The sequence below is a fragment of the Hylobates moloch genome, unplaced genomic scaffold (assembly GCF_009828535.3).
Source record: "Hylobates moloch isolate HMO894 unplaced genomic scaffold, HMol_V3 SCAFFOLD_19, whole genome shotgun sequence".
NCBI lineage: Eukaryota > Metazoa > Chordata > Mammalia > Primates > Hylobatidae > Hylobates > Hylobates moloch.
In genome coordinates this window covers 47,295,087-47,320,405 of record NW_026652294.1, presented here as the reverse complement: position 1 = coordinate 47,320,405, position 25,319 = coordinate 47,295,087, and the positions used below count along the sequence as shown (strand labels likewise).

Genomic DNA, 25,319 nt, shown 5'->3' with positions numbered 1-25,319 from the left:
GTCATAAAAAGAATGAAATCCTGTCATTCCTGGCAACATGGATAAACCTGTAGGACATTATATTAAGCGAAATAGGTCAGGCACAGAAAGATGAATACTGTATGTTCTCACTCATATGTTAGACTTAAGTAAAATTTAAGCTCATGGAAGTAGGGAATAGAATTGTGAGTATTAGATGCTGGGAAGGGTAGGGAAAAGGAGGATGGGGACAGTTTGGTTAACAGATACAAAATTATAGCTAGATGGAATGATTTATGGTGTTCTACAACACTGTAAGGTGAATATGGTTAACTGTAATTTATTATATATTTTCAAAAAGCTAGAAGAGAGGATTCTGAATGTTCACAACACAAAGAAATGATAAATGTTTAAAGTGATGAAGATGTTAATTACTCTGATTTGATCCTTACATATTGTATAAATATATCAAAATATCACTCTATATCCTATAAATATAATTATTGTCAACTAAAAAAAGGAAAAAGTAAGTATTCTATACATTGAACAACAATAAAAAGACATTCACATTGGCATATACATATATCTGTTTAGTAACTTTAGCTAAATTATATGCTTTATTGAGCATTCAAATCTTCATTTTATAATCAATTTATACTCTCATTTCTCAATATAAGCAATAAAGTTTCATTAGCATCCTGAGATCTCATAATTATCAATAATTACTATTGATTAAGTTCACAGTATACACTACGTTGTTGATAGACGCAGAAACTATTTTGAGACAATTTATAGTAGGGTGGAGAACACTTGGAAATAATGTTTTGCCAATAAATCTATGGAGGATTCATCACAATGGAAGAAATTAATTGGAAGGTTCAGAGGAACATTCAGTTCTTTATCTGGATGGAGTATGGTAGCAAAGGAAATTGTTCATATTAGTAACTGATACAGACCCTTTGCTTTTTTTTTTTTTTTGAGACGGAGTCTCGCTCTGTCACCCAAGCTGGAGTGCAGTGGCATGATCTTGGCTCATTGCAAGCTCTGCCTCCCAGGTTCATGCCATTCTCCTGCCTCAGCCTCCCGAGTAGCTGGGACTACAGGTGCCCACCACCACGCCTGGCTAATTTTTTTGCATTTTTAGTAGAGACGGGGTTTCACCATGTTAGCCAGGATGGTCTCGATCTCCTGACCTCGTGATCCACCTGTCTCGGCCTCCCAAAGTGTTGGGATTACAGGCATGAGCCACCGCACCCGACCCAGAGCCTTTGCTTTTAAATGTTATGTTATTGTGGATTATGCTGTGCTTGGAAATAAAAGTCACCATCCATGCTAATAATTATCATAGTGACTAGAGAATCAAGAAGAAAAATACCACAAAATAAAGTTTGACAATGTAAAAGTAATAACAACCCAGAGTAAACTTATATGAACTCCTACCTATTCAATGCCTTAAAAACTACTTACATTATTAAATATGTTAAACATTTGCCATAAATTATCATTCCAAATTTTATAAATACTAAGCCTTAACATTGACTACACATGTGTGCTTATCAGCTCATGTAACTCACATTATTTTTTAAAATTCCACTTATAAGAGCGAGGGCTAGTTCAATTCTCTACATGGCAGGGGGTTAGAGATAGGGTTAAACTGACAGATTAATTTTCCAACTTCTATCAGAATTGAGTCTCAAAATAGGATTAAGGTTCAATTATTAAACATGAAGAAAGTTATATCTGATTTAGCTCCTGCCTGCTTTTCTTTCCATGAACCAAATTCTATTCTTAATAAATTCTACCCACTGGTGAGGATTATGCAAATGGAGAAATATGTACTTTACATTGGAAAATAATCTGTCTACCCTCTGATTTAAACTGCTAACTAATTCTAAATGTCTTACACTATTCTCTACTAGTCAGATTGGATCTCTTGTTATCTGTGCAAAATGGTAACTGAAGTTACTGAACTGTAAACATTTTTTATTAATTGAATGCCATTGCAAAACCTTTTTAACATCACTCATCTTGGGTTCAAACATCTCAGCATCCTTACAAATAAACTTTCCTATCTTGAAACTAAATTTGTTTTTGGTAGCTTTAATTTAGTCTTAAACTAAAAACAAAGAGTTTTATTTTCTGACAATCACCTGTTTCTACATCACATTCATATCTGAAAATGTGTCATGAACTAATAATGTATAGCACAGTAATTTTAACATTTCCTTGCATTGATCAAAAATATACCTTTAAAAATTTAGCAATAAATCTTATACACTTACAATAAATCACTTTCTAATGGATGCATAAATCTCATATAATGTTTTCAAATTTGGGATTACAATGAAGAATAAATTTTCATGTGGTTTTAGATTAGATTTTAATTCTTAATTTTACTTTTATATTGTTTGAAATTGAAGTTTGACCTCATGACTAATTATTCTTAGATATACTCTATTTCTGATTTTTCAGAGATATCTGAAAAATCAAGAATTTGTTTTTCTAAGGGCTCTTTAGTTTTGAAATAGGATTGTCATACTCTACGCCATAATTATTTGCAGTCTTAATGTAAATTTGTATTAGAAGTGGGTTATTAAACTGCTTTAGGTATGACGAATATAGTATTCCAAATGATATGAATTCCAAAATTCTGTTTGGAATGAAATTAAAAAGCAATGAGAACTTGACATAAAGGCTAGTTTTATAATAATCATTGGTTGATAAGGCATTAGAAATATTAATTTTCTTTTTTTTTCTTTTTTTTTTTTTGAGACGGAGTCTTGCTCTGTCACCCAGGCTGGAGTGCAGTGGGGCGATCTCGGCTCACCGCGAGCTCTGCCTCCCAGATTCACACCATTCTCCTGACTCAGCCTCCCGAGTAGCTGGGACTACGGCGCCCACCACCACAGCCGGCTAATCTTTTGTATTTTTAGTAGAGATAGGGTTTCACCGTGTTAGCCAGGATGGTCTCAATCTCCTGACCTCGTGATCTGCCTGCCTCGGTCTCCCAAAGTGCTGGCATTACAGGCGTGAGCCACCGCGCCCGGCCGAAATATTAATTTTCTGTACTTTTACTATGACTCATTGGAACATAATCTCAATTATGAATCCAGATTCATATATAAAATAATATATATTAATATGCACAGTTGATCATTGTGGAAAATATACATATATTAATTTCTGAAGAGTTTTTTGAAGAAACCAATAATAAAATATTAGAAAATATGTATGAAATAACCAGATAGATGATGTATTAGAAGGCAAGGAGGAGCAAGTCACGTCTTACATGGATGGCAGCAGGCAAAGACAGAGAGCTTGTGCAGGGGAACTCCTTTTTTTAAAACCATCAGATCTCGTAGACTTATTCACTAGCATGAGAATAGCACAGGAAAGACTTGCCCCCATGATTCAGTTACCTCCTACCAGGTCCCTCCCACAATATGTGGGAATTCCAGGTGAGACCTGGGTGGGGACACAGTCAAGCCATATCAGATGGATAGATATAGAAATATTTTATACATCTTTTAAATGTGATGCTTCCTGTACACTTTTGGCACAGGCTGCAGGTCTCAAAATAATGCAAAAAATATCCCTATTATAGTTACTGAACCTTCAGAGGGTAGTCATTCTAGTTTTCTCAGGATAGCACTAGTTTATGCTCATGGAGTAGAAGACAGAATATTGCCGAAGTATCAGTTCTCTCCATTGGAGCCAAACTTGAAGAAGCTGTGTGATAAGATTTAATGGGGAGCTGGGCACGGTGGCTCACGCCTGTAATCCCAGCACTTTTGGAGGCTGAGGCGGGCAGATCACCTGAGGTCAGGAGTTTGAGACCAGCCTGGCCAACATGGTGGAACCCTCTCTCTATTAAAAATACAAAAATTATCCAGGCATGGTGGCATGCAAGGCAATTATCTATAAACCCTGTGACAAGACTGATAGCCTCAATTCTCCTCTCATAAATAACATAAACATAACTCATAATTTCCTGTGGTTCCTACTGACCAAGCTTACTGGCAGCCAAGAAGCCTTGTGCTGGAAGAGCAGCATTATTAGTAACCTTCTCTTCATACCAACTGAAACAAGGAGGAATTTGCTAGTTTTTGGCTGTTTGGGTCTTCAAAGTCCTACAAGCTGTCCTTGAATAATTGATACGATACAATTTGCATCTGGAAAGCATTGAGAAAGAGAGGTAGGTTATCACTGGTTACATTACCATATTATCCTCATGTTAAAAAATAATTTTCTGCTTATGTATATCTCTATAGTTCACACTCCTAGAAAAGATGATGGCAGAATTTAAAGCACCAAGTGGTGATTTATCAAACCCATCCCTATTTATTTTAACGCAACTATAAATAATAGTACTTGGTTAAAAAAATCCAGGACAAATGGTATATATATATGTATAAATATGTATTTTTTACCTGAAAATTGTTCATCACATTCACAAATGAAACTATTCGAAGTAATATTGCTGCAGTTTCCATGGAAACAGATATGTGGTTGACATTGGCCAATTCTTTCTGAGCAATTCATTCCTATAACAATGAAAAAAGGTTTATTTACATTGCATATCAATATTATAACCATCAGTTTTCCCTCAATTCTTTAATAAAAATGTCAAATTCTGACAAATGTAATTTCAGTTATGAAAACATGTTATATGATGATGCATTTAAATTGAAATAAAAATTAATTTTGATACTTTACATAAAGTTTTTCCTCTTCTAACCCCAGACTATGATATCCAAATATTATTTTCTGGCTAGTGGTATTTGAACTTTATTTAATTTACATAATATTTTAAAATTTTAATTGTTTTTTCATGGTAGATAATATTAGTACATATAAGTACCAGTTGTTCAACATACACTGATAATATTGCAGTGGTAATTTACAAAGTGACATTCAAATGTGTATTGTGTCTCACCCTTATCCCCTAGCCAAGGGAACAATTCAAAAGGAGAAATAGCCACCTGGATTTTCAGAATATGTGCACTAACTTGCAAATTCCACATTTCTTTGCCCTTGCTGGCATATCAAATTTTCCAAATCTCACTTACACATACTATTGTGGTCCCACTACATCAGTTAACATAGCCTTCCATAACATACTTGTACTATGCATATTTAATTATCCTATAATATGCTTAGTGGAGGAATGTGCCTTGGAAATCTCAGGGCATAGCCAGTGGACAAATGCTGTTACAAAACAACTGCATGTAATTTGGCAATCTGCTTTTTTCCTCAGTTTAGTTAAGCTCTTAATGTAATTTATAAGCAGCTTTTGCCATTATCATTGATGTCTTTCCAATTCCTTATATACTGACATCCCTGCCTCACTAATGTGGAACTCTTCTTTCTTCATTTACCTCCAAGCAACCCTAAACATAATGAAAATATAAATAATGGAATTATAAATAAAAATCATTGTTTCAAAATGTTTTCCAAACATAAAAACAAAAGTAACAGTAGAATGCTCAATAGTCCATGCCCTAATTAAACCTTAGTGAGTTTTATGAGCTAAATTGTGCCCACCCACCCCCGCCAAATTCATATGTTGAAGTCCTAACCCTCAGTATCTTAGAGTATCCATATTTGGAGACAACATCTTTAGAGAAGTACACAATTAAGGTTAAATAAGGTCAGTAGGGTGCATCCTAATCCAATGTGACTGGTGTGCTTCTAAGAGGAGAATATTTACACACAGATACATACATTGCTTTCGCACCAGGTAGGTGGACTACAACAGTCTAAGTATTAATGTGGATGAGGGACGTCACTCAGGTATTCTTGCTACGCTAACTTTTGCCAACAGTGTGGATGACTTTAAGTGTATGCGTAATGAGAGGTTATTTACGTCTCTTCTTCAGCTCATTTTTAGGATCTGTCCTCCCTAACCCTCACTTTAGGAATTCAGACCACCTTAATAATAGGTTTGAATTCCTAGCTGGGCACATATGCAGTGGTAGGGCTTTCTTGACACATGCATTCCAGAATAATCTAGTAATTTGCAATTGTTCACCTGTTATGTCCTCTCCTTTTTCAAAAGAGCTACATTCAATGTGGATTTAGATTATGCTAATAAAGACAGCATTCTTACCTGTGTGCAGATCATCCCAAAACAAAATTTTTGGCCAGGCACAGTGGCTCATGCCTGTAATGCCAGCCCTTTGGGAGGCCGAGGTGGGCGGATCACCTGAGGTCAGGAGTTGGAGAACAGCCTGGCCAACATGGTGAAACCCTGTCTCTACTTGAAACACAAAAAACAGCTGTGCATGGTGGCACATGTTGTAATCCCAGCTACTTGGTAGGCTGAGGCAGGAGAATTGCTTGAAACCAGGAGGCGGAGGTTGCAGTGAGCCAAGATTACACTACTGCACTCCAGCCTGGGCAACAGAGCAAGACTCCGTCTCAAAAAAAAAAAAAAAAAAAGATTGAGTACATTCATAATGCTGAGTATAATAAATTTCCACGAAACTTATAATGAAATCTGGATCCATATTTCTTCTTGATGGCTTCTCCCGCGTCTTGAGTCCATTATTGACCTTATATTTTATTTCTTCTGCACTCCTGCCTATTCAAGCAATCATGGCGCTGAAGGAGCGCATTGGCTGGAGATACAGCCTCCTCTTCGTGGGCCTACTACAGTTAAACATTGTCGTCTTCGGAGCACTGCTCAGACCCATCATCATCAGAGGACCAGGGTCACCGAAAATAGTCATCCAAGAAAATCGGAAAAAGCGCAGTACATGCTTGAAAATGAGAAAACACGAACCTCAAAAGACTCCATTGACTCAGGAGTAGAACTAACTACCTCACCTAAAAATGTGCCTACTCACACTAACCCAGAACTGGAGCCGAAGGCCGACATGCAGCAGGCCCTGGTGAAGACCAGCCCCAGGCCAAGCGAAAAGAAAGCCCTGCTATTAGACTTCTCCATTTTGAAAGAGAAAAGGTTTATTTGTTATGCATTATTTGGTCTCTTTGCAACACTGGGATTCTTTGCACCTTCCCTGTACATCATTCCTCTGGGCATTAGTCTGGGCACTGACCAGGACCGCGCTGCTTTTTTATTATCTACGATGGCCATTGCAGAAGTTTTCAGGAGGATCGGAGCTGGTTTTGTCTTCAACAGAGAGCCCATTCGTAAGATTTACATTGAGCTCATCTGCATCATCTTATTGACTGTGTCTCTGTTTGCCTTTACTTTTGCTAGGGAATTCTGGGGTCTAATGTCATGTAGCATATTTTTTGGGTTTATGGTTGGAACAATAGGAGGGACCCACATTCCACTGCTTGCTGAGGATGATGTTGTGGACATTGAGAACATGTCTTCTGCAGCTGGGGTCTACATCTTCATTCAGAGCATAGCAGGACTGGCTGGACCGCCCCTTGCAGGTAATTTAAATACACAAAATACAAACGCTTGTCTACTTTCCCTTATGAGTTGTGCTAGCTTCCTGTTCAAGCCATAAAAAACTTACTGCCGTTTTATATTTCCATTGAATTTTAGAGCTGCCAGGGATTAGAGATTACTTGAGCCAGCCCTCTTGATTTAAATATGAGGAAACTGGCCGGGCACGGTGGCTCACGCCTGTAATCCCAGCACTTTGGGAGGCCGAGGCAGGCAGATCACAAGGTCAGGAGATCAAGACCATCCTGGCTAACACAGTGAATCCCCGTCTCTACTAAAAATACAAAAAATTAGCTGGCATGTGTGGTGGCGGGCACCTGTAGTTCCACCTACTGGGGAGGCTGAGGCGGGAGAATGGTGTGAACCCGGGAGGCGAAGCTTGCAGTGAGCCGAGATCACGCCACTGCACTCCAGCCTGGGTGACAAAGTGAAAAAAAAATAATAATAAATAAATATATATATATATATATACACACATATATGAGGAAACTGAAGGCCAAAGAATTGAAACCAAAGGTCAGATGGTTAAATTAGTGGTTGAATCAGGACTGGAAGCTGTGTCTGTAGTCCAGATTGACCTAGGCTTTTCTTTTCTTTCTTTTTTTTTTTTTTGAGACAGAGATTCGCTCTGTCACCAGACTGGAGTACAATGGCCCGATCTTGGCTCATTGCAACCTAAGACCTAGACATAAGCCCCTCACCCGGGTTCACGCCATTCTCCTGCCTCAGCCTTCCGAGTAGCTGGGACTATAGGCGCCCACCATCATGCCCGGCTAAGTTTTGTATTTTTAGTAGAGACAGGGTTTCACCACGGTGGCCAGGATGGTCTTGATTTCTTGACCTCATGATCCGTCCGCCACGGCCTCCCAAAGTACTGGGATTATAGGTGTGAGCCACCGCGCCCGGTCGACCCAGGCTTTTTCTATCACCTTGCCTTCTCTCATGCTAGACAGGAATGCATGGATTTATCACCTTCAGAGCCCACCTGACTTTTGGAATGACAGAAATATCGGACTTCTGTAAGTCATCTTCCCTTCTTAGGAAAGGTATTTGGGAATAGAAAGCAGCACTCTGTAAATACCTAATTGACTTGTATAGAATATTTCCTTGTAAGAGGGACATACGTATGTTTCATAGCTTAGATCCCAAATGGGTCTTTAAAGTGTTGTGATTAGAAATTGTACCCCGTCAAAAGATACCTACAGTGGGCCAGGCGCAGTGGCTCATGCCTCTAATCCCAAAACTTTGGGAGGATGAAGCAGGCAGATCATTTGAGGTCAGGAGCTCCAGACCAGCCTGGCCAACATGGCAAAACCCCATCTCTACTAAAAATATGAAAAGTAGCCAGGCATGGTGGCAGGCACCTGTAATCCCAGCTATTCGGGAGGCTGAGGCGGAGGTTGCAGTGACCCGAGATCGTGCAATAAAAACCTAAAGTGAATTCAAGTGAAAATAATACAGTTCCTTCCTACCAAAGAATATTACATTTTCAAAGAAGTATGCATCTAAATGTCCCAGGTTTTAGATTCTCTGCTAGGACAGACTTAGCCCAAGAATAAGAAATATATTGTGTTTGTCTCTTTCTCCTCTCCAGTCTGGTAAAGATTTCTACCTTTAACACCCATTTTTCTTTAGAAACACAAAAGAAAACAAGGAAGGCAATGAAACTGAGAGGCTTCTGAATGCGATGGTCTCCTGGGTGAGGGGCTTATGTCTAGGAAGGATGCTGTTAATGGATGCCATGCTCTCTTCTAGATTTGTTGGTGGACCAAAGTAAGATCTACAGCAGGACCTTCTACTCCTGCGCAACTGGCACGGCCCTGGCTGCTGTGTGCCTTGCCCTGGTGAGACCGTGTAAGATGGGACTGTGCCAGCATCATCATTCAGGTGAAACAAAGGTAGTGAGCCACCGTGCGAAGACTTTACAGGACATACCTGAAGACTTTCTGGAAATGGATCTTGAAAAAAGTGAGCACAGAGTTCACTTGCAAATGCAGCCAGTATGGCACACTTTCTTACAACAACAGCCACTGTGTTGGCTGGAGAGGGATGGGGTGGGCCCAACAGGGACACAAGGAGGTACAGGAGCTAACCCCTCTACTCCACTTTCAAAACTACACTTTAAAGGAAATGTGTATGTGAAGAGCACTACCAACATCGCTTTTGTTTTGTTTTGTTTTAAGCTTTCCTTTTTGCTTGTTTTTAAAGCCAAAACAAAAAACAACCAAGCTCTCTTCCATATATAAATCTGGCTGTATTCAGTAGCAATACAAAAGATATTAGAAAGACTCCTTGGTTCACATTCCAATATTAAAATAGGGACATGAACTGGCAAAGTGGTTTTAAAAGCTTTCACATGGGATAAATGATTTTCTTTCTTTCTTTCTTTTCTTTCTTCCTATGGTCGTGTCAGAATAAACTACCATCTTGAATAAAACAACATCCAACCCAGGTCATTGAAATGAAATTGGCCAGTCAAAAAAAAAAAAAAAAAAAGACTTCAATCATTTAAAAAATCCCTAATTTTCAGAAATATGAATAAATAGTTTTTGTTAAGCCCTTTGTAAAATACTGAGGTTCCCATTAACAAATTATGGCCTCTGCTTGCTGGAAATGAAGTATAGTTTAAGACCAAACATTTTACTAATAAGTAAATTTTAAGTATGTATAGAACTTGAACTTCATAAATGTGAAGATTACCACTTCTTTTATGGCCAGTCCTTACCAGAAGTATTTCAGTACAGAATATACAAAATGGCATTTCCTGTTGCTTTTAGTTATGCAGAAATATGTGACTGTAGTGTCTTTAATTTAAACCACTATTTATTATTAAGTTATTCTAGGATGATTAATCAAAAGAAATAAAATCTGAGACATAAGCAGCATTTTTACCTCCTTTCTGCAGTCCTTTAAATGCCTCACAGAATATGTCTTATCTTGTAAAAACACTTTAATAAAAGGCCAAGTTGTCATGATTCTTCCATTTGATTAAGGGCAACATGTGCTATTTAAAGGGGAAAAAATAATGGATAGCAAATCACCTTAGCTTTCAAAAATAATTTGTTTTATCATCTAAGAATACTTGAGGAACTTCTTTGATCAGAATTATATTTCATTGAACTGTTAAAGCATTTCTGATTTAAAGAAAAAACCATCTAATTGTTGAAGCATTTCTGTATTTCACATGGGGGTAACAGAGACATTTATGTTATAGTGAGTTACAAGTTGCAATTTACATCTTCTATAACTCATGACTTGATTGTTCTAAGTTGCCGGAGGTATTGGGTAACTGGTCATTGTTTTGTTTTGTTTGTTTTATTCTTCGTTTTTTTTGGAGTTACACTACATGTATAGTATTGCTCACGTTAGCAGTTTTCTGTAAAGAGGACAAGTGTCAGGATAATAGGTGGACTTTTTACTCACATATTTTACTGCAATCTCACCCTGCAGGTGATGGTCAATGCTTGCTGCTCCATCTTTACTCATCGTTAATGTTAATTTATGACAACTCGGAGGAAAAACTTAACAAGCCTAGTTTGGTTACAGTTACACACAAGCTTGAATATTTCTCTGCACTGACATGAAAAGTGGCATAGTTCATCACCACCTGCCACATTTTGCAGAGCATCTTATCAGCCATAGAAATAGGACAATCTATAAAACTTTGGGAAGGGTGGGGGAGGAAATGACAAAGTGTCTGTCAAAAACAGGCATAACCTAAACCAAGGTGGTTACAGCAAATCTCTGCCACTGCTTGAGAAGAACTTTGAGCTTGTGGCAGTTTTGCAGACTTACATGACTTCAGCACTTTACAACATATTTTTTACTATGAATGTTCAATACAATTTAATATTTATAACTGATTTCAGAGGGATCTGCTCCATGTCTATTCTGTTATCCGCATGAAAACAGAATGCATGCCAATTTCAGTATGTCAATAATCAAGGTTTTAAATGTTTGGAAGAAAATAAAAACAAGATTGCTGATTTGTTCTGTATTAGTGACATTCTGGTACTTCTAGATTTGCAATACATTTATGGCTTTTTTATTTAAAGAGACTGATTTTCTTCTAAGATTTTTTTTATGGACTCTCACAGCATTCAGTATTTGATGCAATTAAAGTTATAAAAACTCATCAAAGATTCACTCCAAATAAATAATTTTTTAACGTTTATCTTCTGCAAAACCTTTTAACTCTACTAGAGATACATAAAGTTTCCCAAGAAGTGTCTACTGAACTTTTTATTTATTTATATTTACTAGTATTTTTTGTTTTTTTTGAGATGGAGTTTCACTCTTGTTGCCCAGGCTGGAGTGCAATGGCACAATCTCAGCTCACTGCAGCCTCCCAGGTTCAAGTGATTCTCCTGCCTGAGCCTCCCGAGTAGCTGGGATTACAGGTGCCTGCCACCACGCCCGGCTAATTTTGTGTATTTTTAGTAGAGATGGGGTTTCACCATGTTGGCCAGGCTGGTCTCAAACTCCTGACCTCAGGTGATCCACCTGCCTCAGCCTCTCAAAGTGCTTGGATTACAGGTGTGAGCCATCGTGTGTGGCCTGAACTTTTTTTTTTTTTTTGAGACGGAATCTCGCTCTATCGCCCAGGCTGGAGTGCAGTGGCGCAATCTCGGCTCACTGCAAGCTCCGCCTCCCGGGTTCACGCCATTCTCCTGCCTTAGCGTCTCCGAGTAGCTGGGACTACAGGCGCCCGCCACCACGCCCGGCTAATTTTTTTGTATTTTTAGTAGAGTCAGGGTTTCACCATGGTCTCGATCTCCTGACCTCGTGATCCGCCTGCCTCGGCCTCCCAAAGTGCTGGGATTACAAGCGTGAGCCACCGCGCCCGGCCAGCCTGAACTTTTAAATCATTTTTTTGGTCATTGAAAGCAGGACTATTTTATTTTATGTTGAGTTTTTCATACAAATTAAAGCACCTTAGAAAAAGACTAAATAATTCAAGGGAAATATTAAGTAATGAATAACAGGAGAGGGAAATAAAAATTAAACAATATAATCAAACGAAGAAGCATGTTTTCATCTAAGAATTAAGAATGAAAGCAGCGATGGTATTTAATTATTAATGAAAAATACATGAATGAAATGATATCATGGTAGCCAGAGTAAGCCTATCAAAAGTCATAATGGCAAATAAAGACTACAACCAGTTACAGAATCGTTCCAAGAACTGTTGTAACCTGTAAGTAAACAGCACAGACTCTACATGCCAGGGGTTGGCAAACTTTTTCTGTAAAGGTCCAGATAGTAAATATTTAAAGCTTTGCAGGCCATGAGGCCTCTGTCTAGTCAACTCTGCCATTGAGGGTCAAAAGCAGCCACAGACAATATATAAATGAACGAATGTGGCAAAGTTTCAATGGAATTTTATTTATGGATACTGAAATGTGAATTTCACAAGATTTTCATACAGGAAATATATTTTTTCAATCACATAAAAATGTTACACACACACACACACTATTAGCTCTCAAGCTGAAAAAAAAAAAAATTCTAGCTCCTTCACCACACATCTGTAACACTGGCACAGGTCAGTACCACCAGAAGCGAAGCTCTGTAAACTAACAGTCCTGACTCATGGGAAAGGATTCATTGTGGTCAAAGTAATTCTTAGATCATAACTGCCGCAAAATAGGAAAGATCAAGCAGCTAACACTTTTTTTTTTTTTTTGAGACAGAGTCTTGCTCCGTCACCCCGGCTGGAGTGCAGTGGCACGATCTTGGCTCACTGCAACCTCCACCTCTCGAGTTCAAGCAATTCTCCTGCCTCAGCCTCCCAAGTAGCTGGGATTATAGGCATGCACCACCACACCCAGCTAATTTTTGTATTTTTAGTGGAGACAGGATTTTGCCATGTTGGCCAGGCTGGTCTCGAACTCCTGACCTCAAGTGATCTGCCCACCATGGCCTTCCAAAGTGCTGGGATTACAGGTGTGAGCCACTGTGCTTGGCATTATAGCTAACGTATTTGTTAATTATGTTTTCTTTTTTTTTTTTTTCTGAGATGGAGTTTCACTCTTGTTATCCAGGCTGGAGTGCAATGGTGTGATCTTGGCTCACTGCAACCTCCACCTCCCGGGTTCAAGTGATTCTCCTGCCTCAGCCTCCCGAGTAGCTGGGATCACAGGCATGTACCACCACACCCAGCTAATTTTTGTATTGTTAGTAGAGACGGGGTTTCGCCATATTGGCCAGGCTGGTCTCGAACTCCTGACCTCAGGTGATCCACCTGCCTCGGCCTCCCAAAGTGCTGGGATTACAGGCGTGAGCCACCACACCAGGCTGTTAATCATGTTTTCATTTCTCCTGATTAAAAAGATTCTGCTTTAAGCTTGTTGACTTCAAGAGGTTTCCGTATAAACCTTATGTAGACTTTCTCTCCCCAAAACTAAAATTATTCTAGTTATAAAAATGAGTTGGGCTGGGCGCAGTGGCTCACGCCTATAATTCCAGCTCTTTGGGAGGCCGAGGCAGGTGGATCACCCGAGGTCGGGAGCTCAAGACCAGCCTGACCAACATGGAAAAACCCCATCTCTACTAAAAATACAAAATTAGGCAGGCGTGGTGGCACATGCCTATAATCCCAGCTACTCGGGAGGCTGAGGCAGGAGAATTGCTTGAACCTGGGAGACAGAGGTTGCGGTGAGCTGATTGCGCCATTGCACTCCAGCCTGGGCAACAAGAGCAAAACTCCGTCTCAAAGAAAAAGAGTTACGATGATGTACTCTTTTAAGACCTATGTATCCGTAACTAATACAAAATGTGTCCAAATCTTTTAACAAAGTTATACATTTTATACTCCAATAACATGTAATGTAGCTTTTGAGCATTTATTTGCCTTTCCCTTTGCTTAATACCTGTTGATAAAATAGATTCTATGTCAGCATTCTTGTGGCACAGATTCAAATCACCAGGTGGTATTTATTACATTTAGATTTCCACACTCCAATTCAACTATTGTAAATTAGAAATCATCATGAGCCTTCAGCTAGGCGTGGCGGCTCACACCTGTAATCCCACCCAGCACTTTGAGAGGCCGAGGTGGGTGGATCACTTGAGGTCAGGAGTTCGAGACCAGCCCAGCCAACATGGTGAACTCCTGTCTCTACTAAAAATACAAAAATTAGCCGGGCATGTTGGTGCACGCCTGTAATCCCAGCTACTCGGGAGGGTGAGGCAGAAGAATCACTTGAACCTGGGAGGTGGAGGTTGCAGTGAGTCAAGATCGTGCCACTGGCCGGGCGCGGTGGCTCACGCTTATAGTCCCAGCACTTTGGGAGGCCGAGGCGAGCGGATCACAAGGCCAGGAGATCGAGACCACGGTGAAACCCTGTCTCTACTAAAAATACAAAAAATTAGCCGGGCGTGGTGGCGGGTGCCTGTAGTCCCAGCTACTTGGAGAGGCTGAGGCAGGAGAATGGCATGAACCCGGGAGGCGGAGCTTGCAGTGAGCCGAGATTGTGCCACTGCACTCCAGCCTGGGCGACATAACAAGACTCCGTCTCAAAACAAACAAACAAACAAACAAAAAAGATTGCGCCACTGCACCCAAGCCTGGGCAACAGAGCGAGACTCTATCTCAAAAATAATAATAATAATAATAAATAAGAAATCATGATCCTTATTTTCACAAGTTTGCAAATATGGGGCTCACGAATAAGGAACTAGAGTTTAGAAACCATTGCTTTTAAATCTTTAAATGGTGGCCAGGTGTGGTGGCTCATCCCTATAATCCCAGCACTTTAGGAAGCCAAGGTGAGTGAATTGCTTGAGCTCAGGAGTTCAAGACCAGCCTGGGCCACATGGCGAAACCAAAATTAGCCAGGTGTGGTGGCTCATGCCTGTGGTCCCAGCTACTCGAGAGCTGAGGTGGGAAGATCACTTGACCCCAGGGGGCAGAGGTTGCAATGAGTCCAGATGGCACCATGGCACACAGCCTTGGCAAAGAGTGAGACCCTGTCTCAAAAAAGAAAAATTGTAATGGTTATGCACATTACTTAAAATGACCTATTTAAGGAATTCAGACATGTTACACGCAAAAATGATCACTGCTATAAATATACATTGCATTGAGAAAAGAGAAGCTGCCCTTGTTTTCAGATTTGCGTTTATATTGCATGCGTCCTAAGTGAGGGCAATCATAGGTAGAGGTGCGCGAGCCGCCGTTGCATAAGTAAGGAAACTGGGTCCCCCTAGTGTTCAGTTCTCATAATGACTCTTGAAAGGTGCAAAACAAGAAAAGTGGCAAGAGAACTTAAAACTTCACTATCCATGTAACAACTCACACCCAAATCAAAACTACTTCAATGACTATCCGTTTCCTACAGGGAAAATTAGACGGGAAACCTGATGCCCAGAACATTTCCCCAAATATTGAGAAAACACATATTTGTGGCCATGTATTTGTGTCATTTATATGCCTTTCCAGCAACTCAAGAACAAGCACACTAACTTCCCTAACAACTTATACACCCTGGAATTCAACCAAAACTTTAAGTACCTTCTCTGCATCGACACTTCCCATTCTTAGTCCCAACTTTGTCCCTGAGCTCCCGATTTACATCTGCCTGCATGGCAGGGCATGGATATAAACTAGGCATCTTCAACTTAAAATGTCCTCAGCAGAACTCTGGATCTTCCTCCTCAAACCCACTCCTCCACACATCCAATCGGCTCTCCTTTCTAAATATATCCAGGTGCTGACTGCTTCTGCCAACTGCACCAGGACCCTTGATCCAAGCCAATATCATCTTAGCTGGATTATTACAGTAGTCTTCTAGCTGGCCTACCTGTTTCCACTCTTGCAACATGCCACCCCATCTTAATTTTCCACAGTAGCCAGAGTAATCCTCTTACAGCACAAGTCTGACATAAATCCTTAGCAATGAGCCCTGTGTGAACTGCCCAATGGTATTCCTTTTCCCTCTGCTCCTGTTATACTAGCCCCACTGGCTCTTTTTTTTTTTTTTTTTTTTTTTTTTTTTTTTTTTTGAGATAGAGTCTCACTCTGTTGCCCAGGCTGGAGTGCAGTGGCATGATCTCAGCTCACTGCAACCTCTGCCTCCCAAGTTCAAGCAATTCTCCTTCCTCAGCCTCCCGAGTAGCTGGGACTACAGGCACATGCCACCACGCCCAGCTAATTTTTTGTACTTTTAGTAGAGATGGGGTTTCACTATGTTAGCCAGGATGGTTTCGATCTCCTGACCTCATGATCTGCCCGCCTTGGCCTCCCAAAGTGCTGGGATTACAGGCGTGAGCCACCACGCCCAGCCCCCACACTTTTTTTTTTTTTTTTTTTTTGAGATGGAGTTTCACTCTTGTTGCCCAGGCTGGATTGCAAAGGCACAATCTTGGCTCACTGCAACCTCCACCTCCGGGATCAAGTGATTCTTCTGCCTCAGCCTCCCGAGTATAGCTGAGATTACAGGTGCCCGCCACCATGCCTGGCTAATTTTTTTTTTTGTATTTTTAGTAGAGATGGGGTTTTGCCATGCTAGCCATGATGGTCTCAATCTCCTGACCTTGTGATCCACCTGCCTCGGTCTCCCAAAGTGCTGAGATTACAGGTGTGAGCCACGACGCCCAGCCTCTCTTACTGTTTCTGGAATTGTTCTTATTGTTACAAGCTTCAGGCCTTAGCATTTGTGGTTTCCTTTGCTTGGTACTCCCTTCTCTGAGATGTGTATGCAATGTGACCCTTCAATTTGATCACTTCCAAATGCCACCTCCCTAAGGAGGCATTCCTGTCTATCCTGTTTAAAATGGTACTTGTTTCTATCCATTTACTTTGATATTAGGTTATAACAGCATCCACTTTGGGAGGCTAAGGTGGGCAGACTGCTTGAGACCAAGAATTTGAGACCAGCCTGGTCAACATGGTAAAACTCCTCTCTACAAAAAGTACAAAAATTAGCCAGGTGTGGTGGCACGTGCCTGTTATTCCCAGCTACTTGGGAAGCTGAGGCAGGAGGACCACTTGAGCCCAGGAGGCAGAGGATACAGTGAGCCAAGATCACACCACTGCACTCTAGCCTGGATGACAGAGCAAAACTCTGTCTCAAAAAAAATTAAAAATAAAAATAAAATAAAGCATCTGTTTACTCCTTGACTCTCTGTCTCATCCACTAGTGCATTAGGGTAGGAGTTCTTTCTTCACTGCTGTATTCCCAAGGCTTTGAGCAGGGCCTGGCACCCAGTAGGTGGTGCTCCATGAATATTGTTGAATGAAAAAATACATGAATGAATGAGTTATAGACTTTTTTCCCCTTTAGTTACACAAGAGAAAAAAAAGATATCTATTGACAGTTACAGCTCAAGAGAGTCTGTGCTGCTATGAAACAGCTGGATAACCATAGGACACTGAAAGCACTGTGCTGAGAACCCACCGGTTCAGCATCTGAGGATGAATGGATCTCAGACTGCCCAGCAGTAGTGTACTATATGGGTGGGTCAGATGTAAAGAAGAAAAAACTGATCCATGAGCAGACACTAAAGAAAACAGTGGGATGAAATCAATACTGGGTTAAGTATGGCGGTCTGTGAGTTTGAACATATTGCCCCAATAGATTTTGTTTTAACTAAACTATTTTCCAGTAGACTTTTTTTTTTCATAATTCTTTCTTTTAATGCCTCAACTAGTCACAAGAGCGTTACTAAATATTGCAACTCTTGGCCGGGCATGGTGGCTCACGTCAGTAATCCCAGCACTTTGGGAGACCAAGGCAGGCAGATTGCTTGAGCTCAGGAGTTCCAGACCAGCCTGGACAATGTGGAAAAAATCCCATCTCTAAAAAAATAAAAATAAAAAAAATACACCGGGCATGGTGGTGCACACCTGTAATCCCAGCTACTTGGGAGGCTGAGGTGGGAGGATCACTTGACCACGGGAGGTTGAGGCTCCAGTGAGCAGTGATAATGCCACTGCACTCCAGCCTGGGCAACAGAGTGAGACCCTATTTCAAAAATAAATAAATATTGCACCTCTCTTTTTTTGGTACTAAGGCAGAACTGTACATAGACTGATTTCTCCAACTTTGAGCAACCCCAGATGGCTCTACTTGAACAGAAAAGAAATTGTAAGTTTAATCGAGTATAACCCCTTGTAAACAATCTGGGGGAAAAATGGTTAGGCTCTCGCTGGTGATATTTTACTTCAATGAGGTCATGTAGCATAGTGAAAACAACGAATAACTCAGCATTAGGGAGACTTGGGATCTGATCCCATTTTTGCCATTGGTTAAATGACACGCAAGTTTACTCGGCTGCTGCAGGCTTGTGTCCTCATGCATGAAATGGACTAAACAATCTCCACATTATTAATGCTTTACGACTCCGCTTTCCAAAAATGGAAATGCATTTGAAGACAATACCAGGCCCTTGAAAATGAAGAGGGAAGGGTAAAAAACAAGCTTTTAAAGAAACAAATTAACACCGAAGTCAGAGGCCCTTACAGTGTCTACGCCCTTTCAGCTTGAATGTCAGCACTGGCTGTACTGAGAGAAGATTTACATGACCTTTTCCTGAAATAAGCCTTCCTCTCCTAGTAACTCAATATCACGGGTACATTTTTCCAAGTACACTAGAGTTGGGTACTGCTCTAGAGCTGCACTGTCCAATACAGCAGCCACAAGCCACATGGGGCTGTTGAACACTTGAAAATGTGGCCAGTTGGAAGTAAGATGTACTACAAGTGTAACATACACACAGGAATTGAAGACAGTAAAAAAAAAAAAAAAAAAAAGGATATAAAATATTCAGCATTGATATTGATTGAAATAATATTTTGGATGCACTGGATTAAATAGAATATACTATTAAAATTAACTCCACCTGCTTCTTTATGCATTTGCTAATACGACTACTAGAAAAATTAAGCTTACGTATGTGGCTTGTATTATATTTCTGTTGGACGGTGCTACTCTAGATATCAGAATCTACAAAGTGACTGAGATTCAAACTCTTCAATGAACCACTTTTTAAATGCTCTATTCGGGAGTTGATTCCACTCACTGCTCTGCTGCCGTCGCGGTCTTGACTTTCCAAGGCTGTGCCCAGAGCGCGGCACACGTGGCTCTCCCACAGGCAGGCCTGCACGGCAGGCAGCAGTGGAGGAGGTTACCCTGGGTCGCTGACGCCAGGGGAAGCCAAGCGACCGACCCCACACTTCTGAGACCCTCCGGGGAAGTCCCCGGGCGCGGAAACAGGTGGTGTGCCGGCGGTTCGCAGCTGCTGGGCCCGCCGGCCTGGGCGCAGCAGGAGACAGCGACGCGCTTCCTGCCCGGGAAGGGCCCGAGCGCAGGGCCGGCTATAGCGGTCCCGCAGCTGCCTGCTTCGATTTTAGCACTCTTGCTCCCAAGAGGGAGCAACGCGGCCCTCTGTCCCTCGTAGGGCTTGAAATGTAAATTATTCATATCAGGGGAATGTGTGTTTCAAAAAGCAGGCTGCACAAGAACCGACGGGTAATCCTCGCCAAATTCTTCTACTTAACCCTCACCATTAAAAGTCTGAGGCCTGAAACTCTTGACTGGAGAGATATTAACTCCACAGGTGACCGGGATCAGGATCAACGACATAAATGAATCAAATTCACTGAGTTCTAAGATTATTTAGACAGTAGAAAATTATTAATCCTTTTTATTAGTTCAATACTTTGTTCATTCAGCATCTGCAGAGCAAAATATGCTTGGATTTATTTAGTGAAAATTATCTTTTAAAACTACAAAGATTTAACCACAGTACATAAAATTTAGTTGCAGTAGGCAAATATTTTTAAGCTGAACCCTAAGAAACTGTCCAAAAATATGTACGATAGTTATACACAGCACTTATGATTGCTGAATAAATGCATCATATAAAATTTATGTTTAGTTCAATTTTTAGCAAGAGTGAACGATTTCTTAGGTGATTTTTCTCCTGGTCTCATAGTGCAGAGTATTCACAAATGGACCTTATATCTTCTCCAGACAACCGTCATCCTCAATTTATTCACCTAGGCAAATTTTAGTTCAAAAGAGTTTGTGAGAAAGGCTGACCTACAGGACTAAAACCGTGCTTACCTTGTAGGAAAATGAAAGAAAATGTAATCGAATGGACAATAATTTTTAAAGCACATTATTCAAGGAGGAAATAAGCCCTGTAACAGAATCCATAAAACACCGTGCTCCATCAGTCTCTTTTTGCTAATAGAATGACTAAGTCTTCTCTCCAATTAATTTTAATAGCAAACCACCATTTCCTAAAATGACTTAAATGGGTTCAATCAAGTAGGAGAATGAATCCAAGGGAAACCACTGACTCGGGGTATAAAATGTGCCTTATATCATATTGCATACATCAAACAATGAAAGAATTTAGGCTTCAAATTACAAGAAAAAAAAAATACCTCTAAGTCTTACCCTCAAGGTAAGATAGGAAAGTGGGAAATGCTGTCTGCTCACTGGCATTCCATAAAATATTCACTGTAATTTCTAGATTTCCAAGATACATCTATCTAGCAGAGGTGGTTTGTCAAGTCTGAGCTTTTCCGCCTGTCCACCTCCGTAGCAATGGGGCTGATGTTCACACCCTGCAGACCATCATCAGCATTCACGGCACCCCGACGGATAACCCCATTAAACTCTCTCCCTGATTCAGGTAAACACTTCACAGTGTAAGAAGGTGAGAAATACATTATTACTGAAATAAACCTGAAAGCTGCTCTAAGTCTATAGAAAAAGTGTAACACTCACAAATATAAATACCATTACACACTATTTGTAAGATCCCTCATAAATGTTATAGCTGAGACCTGCAACGGAACTCCCACCACCAAATGTTGTGGTAGTGTAAGGACCATTGTTACTTTCACTTGCAAATATTCCTGAGAGGTCGTATTTTAAGCTGCTAAAAACTAAAACAGGAATAAGGTGACAACCAGTAAGAGAAAAAAAATGAGGTAATGCACTCGAGAGAGTAAGGAAGGCTCACAGAAGAGGAGGGCTGTGGTGAAGATCAGAGCCCATGGATGTCCAAAAATGTGACTTGGCTGGGCCTAACAGGGGGGAGCGGCTCTTCTAAAAACAAAATCACCCCCTGGAAATTATGTTGGTTGGTTCCTTGGGGCATCGAACAGTTCTTTTTCAAGTTATTTACTTGCTCGTTACCGCCAGTCCCAGCTTTCTTGGGAGACCTAAACATATTTGGGGAATGGAAATAATGTGCTTGCTGCTACAGACCAGGCCAGTAAGATGAGAAGATAAAGAGTTTCTAGAGTTTTTATTATTTAAAATGAGTTTCATTTCAATTCAGGTACTTGAAAGAAGGTTCTAGTCTGTTACTTTGACACAGCACAAGATCAGTAGTTTATTCCGATGAAGTATTCCACCCAAATGAAAGCATAACATGTAAGTAGTCATTTATTTCAATCACTCCTATTTGAAGGTCCTTATTTTTGGAGAACAGCCAGGCATTTTATTATCCACTCTTTCCATTCCTTAAAGGCTTCCACGGGTTTCGGTAAATTCCCATTATCTTCGCGACTGTGTTCTGGAGTTGCTCCAGGTGTGCCAGAAGATTCACCGTCAATCCACCTCACCAGTGCCTGGAAAAACATGAAAGATGCGCATTTCAACAAACCACAACAAAATACTATCAGGCAAGAGAAAGGCATTGGCTTCTAGACCATAGGGTGACATATTACCCCATGAAGATGCTGCATTTGATAATGATGGTGAGAATATGAAATAATGCTTATGATATACTGAGTGAAATGGCACATACCAAATACACACAGAATTACAAATTATGTCAAAAATATGCATTGAAAAAAGATGAAAAAGAAATACACTCATTCTTACACTTTGTTCCTAGCATGATAGGATATTATTTTTTCTCAACTTGCTGAATATTCTACAAGGCATTGTATTAATTTGATATGTACGTATATATATATATAAGTGTCCACACAGGCATGGGTAGACATATGTAGGTGAAAACACATGTATAGACACTTCTGTGCAGTCACCTGAATGCAGTCATACCCATGAGTAGACACATGAATGTATATTCATGTTTGTGGGCAAGTGTGGGCACACACACACACACGCATACTGAGATTAGGTACTTCTTCCTTTTTAAAGAAAATCATTTTTTTCTCCTAATGAACATCATACCTGTGTTCCATATTTGGAAAGATAAATCCTGTCCTCACACTTACAGGGTTTAAAAAATGAACTTTGCCACACGTATCAATATTTATTCTGTTTTGCAAAGTCAAGCTCTCTTGCCCTAAATGGAAGAGAAGCAGAAAATTTCTTCCACTATTTCTCAGTGAACTGTAAGCATAAATCACTCAAAGGCAAGCTGAAGTTTTTAAGAAGGGCATTTCCTCGCATGTTTTTAAACCGCAGCTTCCTGCTTACCTTTACACTATTTCCTCTGATAAATTATAACTCTAGAGAAGGATGTAATAGAAACATCAGTTTGCTACTCAGATAACCACTTCCCCCTCTTTACACTGTCCATCCCTCAACTTACTTTATATCTTTCTACAATGCTGAAGCCAATAGCACACTGCAACTTGTGCAAACAGATAGGGCAAAGGTTTAGAGGATGCCGGTCAGCTTCTTCCAAGTGGTTGGAGCCTTGCATTAGGCATGCAAGCCACTAACAGTGTCGCAGTCCAAATATGTGTCCAATCTCATGGGTTAAAGTCTGCAAGACAATCACGTTGAGGCTTTATAAGACCACCATCACATTAAGCTACATGTCTCTTCTTTTTCTTACTTTTCCAAGAAACAGGAATCAACTCCCTTACCACTATCCCCAAAACTTCACCCTGTCCAGACCTTCAATGACTTAATAATCCTTCATTTCCCCAAATGTCTTACTGCCTTTCTTGCTATAGACTTCCTCAACTTCAACACCGCTGACATGTTGGACCAATAATACCAGGTTGTGGGAGGCTGTCCTGTGCACTGCACGATGCTTTGCAGCATCCCTGGCTCTACCCACTAGATCCCAACAGAACTCCCTCCCTGATCGTGAAAATCAAAAATGTCTCCAGACATTGCTAATATTCCCTGGATGGCAAAATCACCCCTGGCTGAGAACCCTTGATCTAGACTAGGGTACTCATTGTAATTCGGATTTTGGGGCCCTTCCCCTAGAGATGCTGATTTCAGTAGGTCTGGGAGAAAGGGGGCTTCATCTGCATGTTAATGAGAACATCAGGTGGCAATGACACAGGGGGCCCATGGAACACACTTTGAGAACGTAGTTCTAAGAGGCGTAGCACTCAAACCCCAACAAATAGTACAGGTGAAAGCAGAATTTCTCTAGCTGAAGGAAAAGCCCATCTCTCTGGCTATAGAGAAAGGGGAGATAGGCTTTCCACAAAACCGAGTTGGGGAGATTAGGAACTGCCAGGATAACTGCAATCGAGGGTAGCCTGGAGCCCAGGGCAGGAAGGCCCATGCTCCCAGAGAGGCCAGAGCAGAGGTCCTCCAAAGGCCTTGGGAAGGCAGCTTTGCCCAATGACCACAATAGCTTGAACAAGTAGGTTACCCACTCACACCAGAATTCAGGAATTACACTAATAGAGAGCACATGGGTACAGCCAAGGCTGCATGTAACTAGTAGTACAAAAAGCTGGCACTGATATTGTAAATTTCAATATGAAGGTATCCATTTACCTTGTTTTACTGATCATTTCAGTCAAGCACTATGCACCAAAATTATACAAATGATACAAAGTCATTTATAATATTACCTTAAGGACTGACAATAAAGAATTTATGGAACTAAGATTCTCTTTTAAAAAATCGTCCTGTCAGATTTTTTTTAGTAACTTACCTTACAGGATCGAAGTAATAAAACACTAGTTATTTCTGGAATATAATAGTTGTCAAAAATTGAACAGTCACTTGAAGATGTTTTCTTGAGCTTCTTCACTTTGCCTTCACAGCACATGCTATAAAAATCACTGCCATACCTGGCAAAGCTGAATATCCCCACACCTACAAAATGAGGACAAGCAGCGACAGAATGAGTAAGGTGCCTGAGGAAAGACCAAAGAAAGAAGAGCCTGCTGGCCCATCTGGCCAGTGAGTGCACCTCTGTGTCACTGTGTCCACATCATCTGATACACACTTGTGGTTTGCCAACAAAAAGGAAGAATTTTGCCCCAGATTTCCCGATCAAAATCTTTTGCTGCTATCCACCATGGCTTGTTCTGTAAAACTTAACGGGCTTGAGGTCAAATACTTGAGAAACTGAGGTTTCAGAGTCTTTTCCCACAAAAGAAGTCTTTTTCTGAAAGTAGCAAGTACTCCAAATCAAGTACTCAAAAAGGAACCATAAAAACTAGTCACATGGGTCAGGCGTGGTGGCTCATGCCTGTAATCCCAGCACTTTGGGAGGCCAAGGCGGGGCAGATCACCTGAGGTCAGGAGTTCAAGACCAGCCTGGCTAACATGGTGAAACTCTGTCTCTACAAAAATACAAAAATTTGCCAGGCATGATGGTAGGCGCCTATAATCCCAGCTACTCAGAAGGCTGAGGTGGGAAAATGGCCTGAACCCAGGAGGTGGAGTTGCAGTGAGCCGATATCACACCATTGCACTCCAGCCTGGCGACAGAGCGAGACTCTGTCTCAAAAAATAAATAAATAAATAAATAAATAAATTAATTAATTAAATAAAATCACATCAACAATAGGCAGTCATGATTTCACTCTTTAAGGACACGCTAAACAGATCTGTTACACATGTGTCTAGAGGGGTTGCTGGCCTTCCCTCATGCAGCACTGACTGAGGACAACTGCCCCTGATGTCTTGAAGCCCATGCTTTAAACCACGGCTCTAGACAGAATAACCTCTTCCCCTGCCCCACCCCCACCCCCTTTTTAAAGAACAGCATTACTCTATTATGTCACTAGTGTCTGGTG

The 25,319-nt window shown here is 40.7% G+C and overlaps 1 protein-coding gene and 1 pseudogene across 1 annotated transcript; one reads left to right on the top strand and one right to left on the bottom strand.

Annotated features, from left to right (window-relative positions):
* The first annotated feature begins 5,689 nt into the window (after positions 1–5,689).
* On the top strand, positions 5,690–15,926 carry LOC116458377 (monocarboxylate transporter 7-like). The gene is given in 5 exon segments (XM_058431153.1): positions 5,690–5,698; positions 6,551–6,703; positions 6,706–7,365; positions 9,137–9,381; positions 15,825–15,926. Coding segments are annotated over 4 exon segments (1,155 nt in total). The 5' UTR covers positions 5,690–5,698; positions 6,551–6,555.
* A 5,706-nt stretch (positions 15,927–21,632) lies between these two features.
* LOC116458376 (archaemetzincin-2-like) lies at positions 21,633–24,508 on the bottom strand (annotated as a pseudogene).
* Between the last annotated feature and the right edge of the window lie 811 nt (positions 24,509–25,319).